Raw genomic sequence first — 14,346 nt, forward strand, 5'->3', positions numbered from 1 at the left:
ACACACACTCTCACACCTAGGGACAATTTAGAGAGGCCAATTAACCTGACAGTCATGTTTTTGGACTGTGGGAGGAAACCGGAGTACCCAGAGAAAACCCACGCATGCACAGGGAGAACATGCAAACTCCATGCAGAAAGACCAGGGCTGGGAATTGAACCCAGAACCTTCTTGCTGCAAGGCAACAGCTCTACCAACTGCGCCACTGTGCAGCCCGTCCTGACAGATAGTTTGACAAATCTGTCCTGACAGACAGCACCTTGTTATGTCCTACAAGGTTCTTTGTAGAATATAACAGGGCACCTGGCTGCACATGGAAGAAAAATTCTGATTAAAGGGATGATTATGCAAAGGCCATAGTAATCGATGCAGATGCCCTGGATTCTAATCCCAATCTTGGATTATTTCCCGCATGTTTTCCCATTTTCTTAGTACATAAGTACCCCTGTCCTGAGGCCTCAGTCCTTGAAGCAGCCGTCACAGGCTTGAATCACAGCCTTTTGACCTTTCCCCTCTCTCATAACCAACATTCCTGTCATTTCACTGTCAGACAAAGGTCAGTAGAGCCAACAAAAAGCACCTGGCTGCTCCCTAAAAAAGTCATTTTCTCTAATCATTTCTTGAAAATACTCCACGAGTGAAAATAAAGTCCACAATTTCAATCAAAATGACCCACCGGTTAGTTACTCGCTCATATTGTGCTTTTTAAGGCCAGCAGAGGGAGCCCGTCGTTCACTGTGGAACACTCGTTCTGCTTTTCTTCTTCTTCTCCATGTGGCCGTGCATGGTTGTTGGTATATCACGTTTCCAAACACCGCTGGCAGCAGACAGGGAGCAGAGGAAGGACCTCACTAAACAGGTAAAAGCTTTCCAGCCGCTGCTGTTGTTGTTCCACCGGGCAGGCTCCTCTGGCTGTGAGCTGTAGACCCGAGTAGAGCAGAGTCCTGCAGCCATTGTGGCTCCAAAAGAGGCGCAGCTGACTCCGGTGACTTTCCTGACCCAGCAGTTAGTGTGTAAAACCGGACAGAGAAGGTCGCATTTCGCGACAGCTGTTCCAGTCTGTCCCCATCCTGAAACTGTTGCTTAAAGCACCGCGACTGAAACAAACCTCCGGATGTATTTCAGTCTGTTAAACTACAACAGTTCTGAAATCGCTCCTGCTGGAAGGCTCTCAGTCAGCTGCTTCAATATGTGGCAGAAAAACACAAGAACGACTTTATTTAACACAAGCCTAATTCTGCGACCGAATCTGCAGTTAACAGACTTTTTAGACTCTCATTGCTGTTGCAGCTGCTGGTGGGCAGAAATCATTCCAACCACAGAGCTGGTTGGAAGGAATGGAAGGAATTCCAGACGTTCATCTCGGACAGCAGCGTGTGGCGGCTGCTGCCCGGGTCCAAACACAACCAAAAATACAGACCGAATAAAGCTGACAACAATAATGCAAATAAGTAAAACAATTTTTTTCGTCTCACTTTTATTATATTAGCAATTAAAATGTTATATCACAGCTAACTTGAGTAAATCTAAAGTTGTATTTATTACGTAAAAAAGCTATCCAAACCAACTTGATCCTATGTGGAATATGACTTAAAATCAGTAATGAAATGTGACTAATCACATTTTAACATGGTTCAATTTATCTGCCACACTAAAAGCTGTGGCAGATTAATTGCTGCAGCAATTGGCTGCAATTAATTGCCTGACAACACAAAGCAGGCTTAAAGAAATCACGATTCCATTCAACATTGTTTGAATTTATTAATTTTTCCTCTTCTTGATCTGAATTTGACTCACAGTTTAATGATGTTGGATGATGGGATGTGTGCCAGAGCTGGCTGGCCTGTTGACAGCACATGCATGGCTAATTCCAGAATACTGTGCTGGTGCATTGGAGTGTAAATGAGGATCAATAAGTGATCTCCTTTGTTGATGATTATCAACAAACTTCATGCTACTGCCTGTCACATCGGGCCACCCCTCCTAAACATGGCCGGCTAGAATATCGGTTCCTAATGTAATATATATTTTAATGGATAAGATGGATCGTTTTCTCCAAACATACTTCTTTATGGTGAACAGAAATTAAAAAGAATTAGCTATAAAATGAATAAGAGTCAAAAGGCGGTGCTCAACAGTTGATTTGCATTTGTATGGCACTCAGCAACTTCATTTAAATACGAAAACCTCTGCTAGGCACAAGGGGAGAGGGTGATGGGGGAACACAGACACACAGCGTTTTTGACCATTTTTGGCAGTGTTTGACTCTGACAAAAACTTCTTGCCGAAAGCCCTCGATCTCCATGCGCACGGCAGAACAAGGTGTCAATAGCTGACGAAAATCCCATTTTTCGTCCTGTGTAAATTCAAAGGACTGGGCTGTTTGTCAATGCAGCGTTACCCAAAGAATATAGTTTTTTTTTTTCAGTAAATGTTACACTTCATCTGCAAATTTGACTAAGTTTTTTTTTACACTCTCTGTATTTGTTTGATTTTTAGATTTTTTAAAAATTACTGGGACAACAATATAATATGGTAATATAACCAGAAAGTGTGTGTGTGCGCGTAGCGCATTTATCATACTTAATAAAATCCTCCTTGTTGGATTTCTCTCCAGTCCACATAAATAAGTAGAACTGAAGGTTCCAGAATGTTTTTTTAACCTGAAAGAGCCTGAACCTACGCTAACTTCTCCTTGTATAAATCAAAGCAAGAGTTGTGCTGTACTCTCAAAAGGAAGTCAAACTTGCTCCCGGTGTGTGATGGACTCCTGATGTGTGTGTGTGTGTGTGTGTGTGTGTGTGTGTGTGTGTGTGTGTGTGTCCCTTGTCTCCTGGAGGTTCATGGACAGGATCTCAAGGCGTGGCTGTAGAAAGGAGAGTGTCTGGTGTGAGAAGATCAGGGTGTCGTCTCTGCCTTCTGCACATGGTGTGTTTCTGTTGCCGTCTTCAGACCATGACCTTCGGTGTACACTGGAGCTGCTCTAAGATTGAGGCCATGGTTCTTGACTGGATAAGTGGACTGCTCCCTCTGGTGGAGGAGTTTAAGTATCTTGATTTCTTGCTCTTGAGTGACGGTAGATTAAAGCGGGAGATGAACCGATGGTTTCTGTCTCGGTCTGCAGGATTCCAGGCTTTGTTCTGGTTTGTTTGTATGAGGGAATGGCTGGCCAAAAAGTGAAACTTTTGACTTTCTAGTCTATTTATGTTCCCACTCTCATGTACAGTGAACAAGATCCTGGTTGTTGGTGCCTGAAAGGAGCTTCATCTGTAGAGGTGCCAGACACCTTAGGACACTAGAGCTCAGAGTTGAGCTGCTGCTTCTTTGCATTGGCCCCAAGAATAAACTGGAGAGTGTTGTTGTTGACGGAGAGTATTGTTGTTAACAAGGATTTGTCTTTTCATCCTGGACCCATTATCCTTGAACCTGATCCTGGATATATGGGAAAAATATGACTGGAAGTGATTGTGGGTGATGGATTGACGAATATTCAAAACTATAGGATGTATCACCACTTTGCCAAGTTCTAGAAGACGCCAGTCACCTCAATAAAACGGTACTGGTTAGGCTGTTTAGGAACTACCTTGGTACTGTGAAAGTCCAGTGGATCTACTGGGCTCTCACCCAGTAGATCCACTGATGGATTAGAACTCTGGCCAAGACAAATGTCTAAAAAGATTAATGCCCCAATTACAGAAAGATTGAGTGTCTCACCCCCACCTCCCCCACTCCTCTCCCAGTGTTAAGCTGTATGTTTGGAGGAATCATGGTGAACCTGCGCCAGCTGCCAAACATCCTGCTCTGAGTAAAGCTCATAGCACCTCAAATAAATCCTGAGGTGTTTGAAACATGGCAGCCATGTGTTCCTCAACAGAACAATGACCCAAAAATMTCACCAGAAACTTTCTGCAAATGTAATGTTCATTCAGGTCTCGAAGGAAGCTTGGTTCAGTGTGTAAAAATTCAAGAGCATTGCCTCTTGCCTGGAATTAACCCCTTTAACATCTCTGTTCTCAGACAGGATGTCTATGCACAGGACATTGTGTGGCCGTCCTGCTCTGCAGCTCTGCAGGATGTTTTCATCCAGATCTTTACCTACTCTCACTCTGTTCACAAAGGTAACACTGTCACAAAACCCAGTGCATCACAGAGTGAGCATATTTTTTTCCATTCATAATAGAAAACAACATTTCTATTAGAGATGCACCGTGACATTGGCTACTGACTGGAATCGGAAGATTTTTTATTTTTTTTTACTCACTTTCACCAAACTGATTGGTGAAAGTTTGGTTGGAAACTCAAAAATCAGATTTTTTTTTTTCCAATCAGAAAAGACACCATACCTGAGCCAACCTGCCGGCTCGAGCTGCTCTCACTACTCTTCTATGTGGAAGGTGTTTTTGAGGGATGAAAGCCGAAAATTTGACTCTGGTGTTTAAAAACCAAGGCAGAGGAAGAACAGGTCCGTTAGAGCAATAACTGGAACAGACACTGGTCAATTTGCTCCTTTGCGTTTTTGAAACTTTTGCGGTTTTGATCGATTCTTACCTGACATTTGGGCCTCCCACCTCAGGACAGCTCTTTGTACGCTTTCGTCAAATTGGAGGAGTGATTTGGTATCCATAGAAACCAGGGGAGGCTGAATGTATGAGAGCAAAGGTACTCTGTTTGATTCTTCTGTTGGCAGCTTTTTGGAAATCTTTTAGCCAAGGTAAGGATCTACATCTTTTTTTAATAGACACAGAGACTGATGTTTACAGTTAGTAATGCGCCCCTCAGTCAGTGTAAATGTGAAATCAAAATCATTTTATATTTTTTTTTACATAAGACCCTGTTTTACAGTCACCTCGGCTGCTTACATAAAATAAATAATACTTAGATTATTAACTATAGAAAGCTAAAATTGGTTCAATCTTTATAAAAACTTGAGGTTGTAAAAATCCCTGATCGGTGCATCTCTAATATTTAGTTTGTTACTTTAGTGGTGTTAAATATATACATCTAGTTAGTATTTATGTACAGTGTTTGTAGACGACCTATAAACAGGAATAAATTCAAATTGACTTTTCTCTCTCCAGGATCCGTGTCCACTGTGTGATGAAGCTAAAGAGCTGCTGCAGCCATTCAAACACAGGGTGAGAATTTAACTCTTCTACCAACTTCTAGTTAATTTCTGATGTCCCTCAACCTACATTTGGTTTTCTCTCAAATCTGTTTCAGTGGCCAGGCCACAGTAGACATGGGAGTAGGGAAGCACCAATCCACTTTTTTTCCACTTTCGATAGAGATTTGAGGTTCAACATCGGCTGACACCAATTTGATACAGAAGAACCAAGATGAAATGACTTAAAACATGTTTTTTAAAACACAGGTGTTAAATGTACTGAATTACAAATTTATTTACCAACAATGTACCAGTATATCACACTTTAATACACAAAAAACTTCACAAGCTTGGTCAATCATGTTGGTTCAGTCAGTGCAGTTAGGAGTAGAACAGCCAATGGAAAATAAATGATAAAGAAACTGAAACTCACTAAACCAACGGGTTGACTACCGTGGTCAGACATGTAAAAATAAACTTCAACAAACCTTCTTTGCTTCCTTTTTATAATGTAAAAAATAATAAAGCTTGATGTTGTTCAGACTACGAAGCATAGAATTAGACTGAATAGATCTGCCCTTATGGATTGCACACATTGTCACCAATATCCCATCTAGAATTTTTTAAAATATCGGAATGGATATAGATATTATTATCAGATCGATGCATCTACATGGGATGTATGATAACCTTGAGTAAATATACCACAGTTCACTTTATTTTGCAGCTTCAGTTCAATACAGAAAATTTGCAATTATTCCCATTTAAGACTATGATTCCTTGAGGGCTGAGGAAGGAATCATAGTGGTCAGTCATGTAAAATCCCAGAGATGGAAGATGCTGACGTCACCAACTTCCTACAGAGTTGATGACTGCAGACCTCCAAACCGTATAGTTCAAACAGGAAAGGTCTGTTTTAAGGTTTTCAAAGTTTATCTCATCCCCATTATCACATGGTAGCCATAGCTTTTCTTTTGTTTGACCATCGTAAAAGCCATGTAATAATCAGTCACCTCTACTGTAATTATTTACATCCTTGGTTTCTGTTGATGACCTGTCCGTCTCTCTGTGCTTCATGTAGTTCATCCTGCAGCAGGTGGACATCAGTCTCCCAGAAAACAGGCAGTGGTGGGACAAGTACAAGTGGGACATCCCAGTGTTCCACCTGAATGGTCAATATTTGATGAAACACGGAGTGGATGCTGCATTGCTGGACAAACTGCTTCAAGATATTGAGAAGAAAAACATGTGATGAGAATCTTTTGAGTTTTAATTTTTTGAGCTAATGTCTATTTTAATTATCAATAAAAACTTCCCAATAATTCATTGGTTGTCTTCTGTCTGTCAGCTTGTGTTTGCCTAATGTTATTTGGACACATTTCCTCCTGTGGAATTGCTCTCATCTTAGTTCGTACAACAAACATCCAGTCATGAGGACAGGGTGGATCTTTAACCAAGTGAAATATCCTTGCCTTTAAGATGAGAGATTTTAACCAATGGGTATATTAGGCAGAATATAAGCATCGTTTGTTGAAAGAATGAGGGTTTTGGGTGAAATTGTGACCAAACCCTTGTAAGGAGCGGGATGTTCTCAGTTTGGAGTGGTATTTATGAAAACTGGTCCAAGGAAGGAAGAGAGATGAACGTGGTCATCGGCCATCAAGATTCATTTAGTTAGCGAAGGCTGGCCTGTATGTTCTGATCCTAGAGACCATCTACTGTAGTTTAAAATGTTGAAAAGGTTTAGAAAACACTGGTCTACATAGCCAGACCAGCTAGGGTGCTCATGCAGAACACTCCCACCGCTGCAACAACCAACACATGGGCATCAGAAGTGGATAACTGATAAATCAGGTTTTCTCCAGGGAGTTCATCACTTACCCAGAACAAAAGACAGTAGGATGCAGTATGGGGAAAAAGACTAGAGGGCGTAACCAGTGATGGAATGGATGTTGTTCTGCTAGAAATCCTTGAGTCTTACTGTCCATGTTGATGCTTCTTAAAACCAAGGTATTGCTACAGCCCAAGTATGCCCATTCGTAGAAACGGTCTTTCCTAAAGGCTACGGTTTCTCATAGCAGGACAATGATGCTTGCAGCAAACTTAAAATGCTTCAAGAATGTTTAAGGGAGCTCATCAAAGAGCTTGAGATTTTGATGGAAATTCCAAATTCCTCAGTTCCCAATCCAAACAAGCATCTCTGGGATGTTCAGGAAAAACAAGTCTGATCTGTGGAGGGTTCAATTCAAACCTGCTGTTAATATCTTGGTGTCAGATCCCACAGTACAGAGCTCTTTGGGCAACAAACGGTTGACCAGTACATCAATAGAGTCCCTTCATCAAAAGATAATGTGGAAGAGTTGTAGAGAGAATGCCACAGCTTTCCAGTAAAYCTTGTATCTCTTGAAGAAACTATTTAGAAACAAAGACATTGTCATGTTTTACTCAAACCAGTCTTCATGTTTTGGACAGAAAGAACTCCAGGCAAACCTTCACCAATTTGTCAAACAAGATGAGAAATGTGTCTGAACACGACACCTGAGTCACGTGGCTCCGATCCAGTGAGCTCATTAATATTTAACCTGAAAGTGGAGCAGGCTCTCAGCCAATCCCAGCCCAGCTTCCTTCTGTGTGACCTGGAAGTGGTATTTTGTGATGTTTTGTGTGTGGGTTGGGAAGGGGGGTTGCCATGGAGAAGTCTGTTTCATGTAATGGCGTCTAACAGTTACAGCAGCAGATCTGTGGATGTTCAGGTTGCTTTGCAGAAAGCCAAGAAGAAGATCTGTGATCTGCAGCAGCAGCTGGAGTAAGAACCAAACCCTGTCTGGTGTGTTCTCCGTGGTTAATCTGTTGGCAGCAAACACAGAATAATATACTGCTGGTGACCGAAAACTGAAGGATGACAGGAAGTCATCACTGATAATGTTTGGACATCAGTAATGTAATGGCCAAGAACTTCAGCATTTTGGTTGTTTTAATATGTAATAAAGCAATTATGCATTATGAAGCAATTACATACATGACTGAAGACTGAAGTGTTTTAGATTTTTGCATTTTTGTTCTTTTCTTTAGCCAAAGGTACTGGAAAACCTGGCCTGGACTGAGATCCATATGCTAACAGAATACTAAGTTACTGAGATACAGAGTCAACATCCAGGAAGTATCTGGGTCCATGTGACCTAATGTCATGTGATCACGTGTATGGCATAGCTGGGGACCAGCGTAGTGAACTGATTCATCCGGCAGTGTGACCAGTCTTACTGGAAGGTGAACTGGTCTGACCTGTCTGTGTTTGTTCCACACTGGGTCCAGTCTCCATGCTTTAAGGAGACAGGAAGTCAATATTTGCTCATATTGCTTTGCTGCTTTTCAGTCCGTGTGCCAAACATGAGAATATTGTGAGTACTGGTAGTTTGATGTAGTTAGAGGAGGTGATAGAGGAYGGTGTGGACCATCGAGCAGTCAGGCGCTTTTAACTTCTGATTGGACCATTTCTGAAATCATAGCTGTTGAAATATTTTACTTACAGGTATGTTTGATGTCTCTAATTTTTTTTTTTTACAAATGAACATGTGATATGTTTTGTACAGTTTTAAAATTTATGTCGCACACAAGTGTTGGAATTGTGATTGACTGTGAATCTAATGTCTTTTCTTTCTTTTTTTTCAGAGAAAAGAGTTTAGAGGATCCAAACGTCTACAGTTCTCCATYATGGACCTCCAAGAAGGAACTCAGGGACTCGCTGGTGGATATGTACAGAGGTAAATTCCCACATGTTTTCAATGGCAATCTCACTGTAACTCATCAGATCTGTAATGCAGTAGTTTGTCCATGTAGGGGCGCTGTGCTCCTTCAAACGGCTTTACACTGACACCGTAGGTGATCTACTGTGATTGGAACTGGGCTTCCTTCTTTTGAAATAGTTTAGTTTTAGATTCCACTCCGAACTGTTTACGTTTCACATTTTGTCAACCTGGAATATGTTTTAATGGAACGTTTCATGATTTTGTGTACAGTGTGGTTTTTATAATCTATTTAATAATAATAATAATCAAAAAATCCTATTCAGCCTCTTTTTATCCGAAACCCCATAAATTGTTCAAAGAGTGGCCTAGGGGGCATTTCTGGCCCTTTCAATGGTTTTTGTTAATCCCAAATACAATCGAATGATGCCGATAAAAACCTTTTAATGTTTTCGAGGAAGATTTTTTTATTTTTTTAAAATTTCAGATAGAAAATATTTGGAAAGATCAGCTATGAGTTTTCCTTTAATTTTCTCTGTAAAAAGAACCACAAACATTCACCAGCTTTTACTCAAAATGCAGACTTGGGAGCAACATTTTATTAAATGTGACTTTATACAGCAAGTATATTTGAAGAAAGAGGGATCATATCCAGTTGTTGTTGAGCCATCAGCATTTATTACTGACCAAACTGGAAGAGTTGACCCCTAAAAACCAACTTATAGGAAGCTATAAGCCTTTTTTAATAAGATGTCAAAGCAAGATCCCTTTTCCAGATAACATCGTTACTCTGTTTCATTCAAATATTGCATGTTTGTTTCGATGTTAAATTTATCTGAATTATAACTTATTAATTGAGAATTTAGTCCATATGACAAAAATCTCGACACCACCGACTACATAAAATCTATCAGTAGTCTTTAGAGGTCACCCAATCTGTAAACAATGTAAATAAAGCCGTTGTGTTTCTGGCCTCAGAGGTTCATCAGGCAGTGAGTGGCGCCATGCAGACCAAGCAGGCCAGCAACAGACCAGGGAGGAAGTGGAGAAGTTTAAAGTAAAGTTAGAATGTAGGACAACAGGAGCTGCCTGTGCTAACTCTGGATGAGCTGCAGAGATCCACTGCTCAGGTGGTGTAATCTGGAAAAAAAGTCACAAGAAGTCCGATTCATAGTTTTTGGATTTTACAACGGCGATGTGGAGAACGGTCATTTTAGTGTGATGCAAAACTAAACCCACACAGCGACTGAACACACCATTCCTACAGTGACACCTAGTGGTGGCGGCAACATTCTGGGTGGAGGACAGGAGCTTGTGTAAGTTGAGGGAAAGATGAGTGTAGCCAAAATAAAGTCAATTTTTAAAACAAAATTGGGCCAAAATTCTAGTTTCTAGATGTGCAAAACCGCTAATCAGCCTGTAGCAAAAGTATTGACTCATGGGGGATGAGTGGAAATGTACACCACACTTTTCAGATTTTTTTTTTTTTACATTGCTTTAAGTTTCTCTCAGGTCTCTCAGTATCTCTAAATGATCTCTGTTATCAAGCATCTGCTGAGGCCGAGTTCCTGCTACTGGAACGGCTGCTGCTCCTGCTGGCAGCACAGTGGAACTGCAACTGCATCTTATTACTGGTCATAGCTGGAGTAAACCAACTGTGGGATGAATTCTGTGAGGTTGAACCTGGCTGATTTTTGCATGGCATTAGGTAGTTATTATCGGTATGAAATTTGTAATTACAACTTTATAACCCGGTCCAGGAACATGGCGTCTGTAGGTTAGCTATGACGGGAGATGGAGCATTAGTATAGTAATGGTGTCTTGTTTATGTGAGGCAGGCAGTCGTTTACATTTCTGGAAAAATGGAAGCACTTATTTTGAGTTTAACTATTAATACAATAATTAACAAGCATTTCTAGGTGCTCAGAAATGCCTTTAAGTATTATAAAGGTTTAAGCAGAAACATAGATTTAAAACTTTATAATACATAACAGACATGGATTAAGTTCATTGTCTGCTTGCTCCTTTTAATGAATGTGTTGGTTCAGCTCATCAGCTTTAGTCTTGATTAAAATGTTATTTTCTTTAGATGCAACAACACCAGCAATGTAAACAATATTCAACATGTTTCTGTCTAGAAAAATTACCAAAACTGCACATTTGTGTAAGCCTGATTATGAAAATAAGTGGAACCTAAATGGAACCCAGCTTTAGTACATAACTTGGTTTTAATCTCACTATAATCAAGAGAAGTAATCTGTTTAACTTTTATTCAGTAGTGAAGAAAGAGTTTTTCAAATTGGCTAGTTACATTATTAACTGCTAGACACCATTACATTACATTATTATTACAATGTATTAGAGCTTTGAAGAGATGCTTGTAATGAACTGACTGGAGATTTTCAGTTAATTAATGAAAATCAGCAGATATTGTATATAAGTTATGCAATAATACAACCACGTGAAGAGGGTCAAGGTCATTTAGAAATATTTCAATAAGTTTGCATTGCTAGTTGAGAATAAAAAAAAGTCGTCACTTTGAAGTTGTTTGATTTGTACACTGTCCGGTGTACAAGTTGTCCCTGAATGCACCTTAAAAGCTGAGCTGTTGGGCTATCCCGTCTCCTCAGAGGGAATCCTGCAGACATGTCTGCTGCTGTGCTGTCGGGTTTTAAAGCTGCACAGCGGACCACAGGTCCACACTCGGTTCTGCACATAAACATTCTCCAGCTGTTCAGGTATAAAACAAGGCTCGGTCTGTTTGGCACACGTGTGTTGATCCAACCAGGCTTTACCCTATATTTTACTTAACACCAATTTATTATAAACCTTTTTGTTCTTGTTCTTTTGCAAACACAACTTCCATTTGCTCAGATAATTTGAAATCATAATGTAGGTAATTATTTCCAGTCTGGTCAGAAGCCAGACTGCATGATATCAAGACAATGTAAAGAGCTGAACTGTGGTTTTGTCTTTCTGCTTTGAATTTGTCCTTATGCAACCTAATTCAGCTTTTCTTCTTTTTTTCATCATACTGTGGATATTTTAACAGCCAATAGTTCAATAACTTTTTCATTATTGACAAAATTCCAAGTCAACCTTAGTTGTGTAGCAGATTTTAGCAGCAAACCAGTTCATAGTGCTGCACATGATGAAAATGCAACATAATTAACAATAATAAGAAAAAAAACATCATATTTGAAAACAAGAGGCAATGGAAGGTTGGAATCCAGGCTGAAATATTTTTTTTCAGTTCTTCTTGATCAAAGACTCTAAACAAATTGATTTTTAGTTTATATTTAAAGGAACTCAGTGTTTTGGCTGTTTTGCAGTTTTCTGAAAGTTTGTTCCAGATTTGTGGTGCATAGAAGCTGAATGCTGCGACAGACTGGCGATCTGTCCAGGGTGACCCCGCCTCTCGCCCGGAACGTTAGCTGGAGATAGGCACCAGCACCCCTCCCGATCCCACCAAGGGACAAGGGTGTAAAGAAAATGGATGGATGGATGGATGGATAGAAGCTGAATGCTGCTTCTCCATGTTTGGTTCTGGTTCTGTAAACAGAGCAGAACCATACAGTAATCAATGTGACTAAAGATAAACACATGGATGAGTTTCTCTAGATCAATGTTTTTCAACCTTTTTTGAGCCAAGGTGCATTGTTTTAATTGAAAAAATCACAAGGCACACCACCAACCAAAAATGTAAACAAAGATACTCTGTAGCCGGCTATATTACATATATAGTCATTCTTATCAAAGTGTCTTGAATAGGAATCAAACACAAAAATGTATTTTTTATCATATTTTACATTTCTTATTTGAAATTGCACTTAACATGTCCACTTCAAAAATACACCTGAACAGTGCCACAACACTGTCGTGTGTGATGCATGAATGTATTAACATTCATGCATCACTAATTCTCTTGTTTTAATGTAAAATGCTCTGTACCTACTGCCATCTAGTGATAATAAAATTACACGATTACACCGCTAGTGACTACTACAGCAAAGATACTCAAAGATGGCATTATTTGAAGATGATTTGTTTTCAAAAAATCTTTTAAGACCAATTACTGTATTTTCCAGACTATGAGCTCACCATACTATAAACCGTACCTTCAAATTTTTTGAAAAAAGTTGCAGTTTATAGTCCGGAAAGTACGGTAGGTGAAATTGGATAATTTCCACGGCACACCTGACGATCACTCACGGTACACTAGTGTGCCACGGCACAGTGGTTGAAAAACACTGCTCTAGATCTTGCTGAGACATCAAACCCTTTAATCCTACAAATGTTGTTCAGGTGACAGAAAGCTGACTTTGTAACAGTCTTTATGTGTCTCTAAAGGTTCAGGTTGTAGCCAATCAATACAACCAGATTTCAGCATGATCTCTAGTTTCTAGCTGTAATAACTGAAGCTGTGCGTTGTCTCTAGATTGTTCCTCTTTAGGTCCAAAGATAATTTAATTTTTGTTTCTGTTCAGCTGAAAAATTCCGTTTTGAATTGATTCATAATGTAGAGGTGTGTGTCATATGCGTATGGTAACTAATCTTATTTCTTGTTATAACCTAAGATAGTAGGAGCTTATAGATATTAAATAAGAGGAGTCCTAGATTTGAACCTTGGGGTACCCCATTTGTGACTTCTGTCTGCTCTGATGACAAGTTGTCTATAGAAACAAAGAAATCTCTATCTCAATCTCTTTAGGTTAGACTTGAGATGGTCCATTACTGTACCAGAGAGACCGGCCCAGCTCTCCACTCACAAATAAAATCAAAGTGCAGTGAGTCAAGATAGGACATTCTGCATGGATGACAAATAAGTCTTGGTTATTGGATGGATCTGTTACCTCAGCTTGTTGTTGATCCAAGACCACCAAATGTTACCAGATCCCAACTCTAATTTAAAGGACGTTTGAGTCAAAGATGACAACATTTTTAAAACGGCATGTTGGTATGATCCAGAGAGTTGAGAGGCTTGACAAATAGTTCCTATAGTGTTCAGAAACAGTCCACCAAAAATAAAGTCTAATAATCCGAAACAAACCAGGTGCCAGCTTTAAAAGTGTAGGACCTTTGAGCTGGGATCTATCAAAGGTTCCTTTTTCATCGAGAACGCACACACACACATGTGAACGCGCGCACACACTCGCATACATGCACAGTGTGTTTAAGAGCTTTAATTTATTGACCAAAGCAGACTAAAGAGTGAATAAGAGGAGAGAGAGAGGAGACGATTGTATGAACAGGCTTTAATCTGCTAAGTGGGTGGTCTACAAATACAAACACACACACACCCACGCACACACGCAAGTTCGCATTTCTGCCCATATTAGGACTTTGTATTGGCTTCCATTTATTTTACTAACTGCACTGATGTCTAACCCAAACCCGTTCCCTAACCCTCCCCATTAGTTTGTTTGTAACCTTAACCAAAACTTTAATCCACAGCATACCTGTAAACTTAACCGCTAACTCTAAAGTGTCTACATGCAC

The 14,346-nt window shown here is 40.0% G+C and overlaps 1 protein-coding gene across 3 annotated transcripts in view; it reads left to right on the forward strand.

The window, feature by feature from the left end:
* The first annotated feature begins 299 nt into the window (after positions 1–299).
* The window catches only part of mipol1 (mirror-image polydactyly 1), a 60,149-nt gene continuing 46,102 nt past the window's right edge, over positions 300–14,346 (forward strand). The window contains exons 1-2 of one of the 3 annotated variants that reach the window (XM_017302637.1): positions 300–859; positions 8,774–8,865. In XM_017302637.1, the coding sequence (XP_017158126.1) occupies positions 8,856–8,865 (10 nt within the window). In that variant the 5' untranslated portion in view covers positions 300–859; positions 8,774–8,855. Of the gene's footprint in view, positions 860–7,800; positions 7,911–8,447; positions 8,634–8,773; positions 8,866–14,346 lie in introns of those variants that run through there. The other 2 variants (XM_008398918.2, XM_017302638.1) reach the window with 2 other exon arrangements.

Source organism: Poecilia reticulata, linkage group LG22 (assembly GCF_000633615.1).
Source record: "Poecilia reticulata strain Guanapo linkage group LG22, Guppy_female_1.0+MT, whole genome shotgun sequence".
Classification (NCBI taxonomy): Eukaryota; Metazoa; Chordata; class Actinopteri; order Cyprinodontiformes; family Poeciliidae; genus Poecilia; species Poecilia reticulata.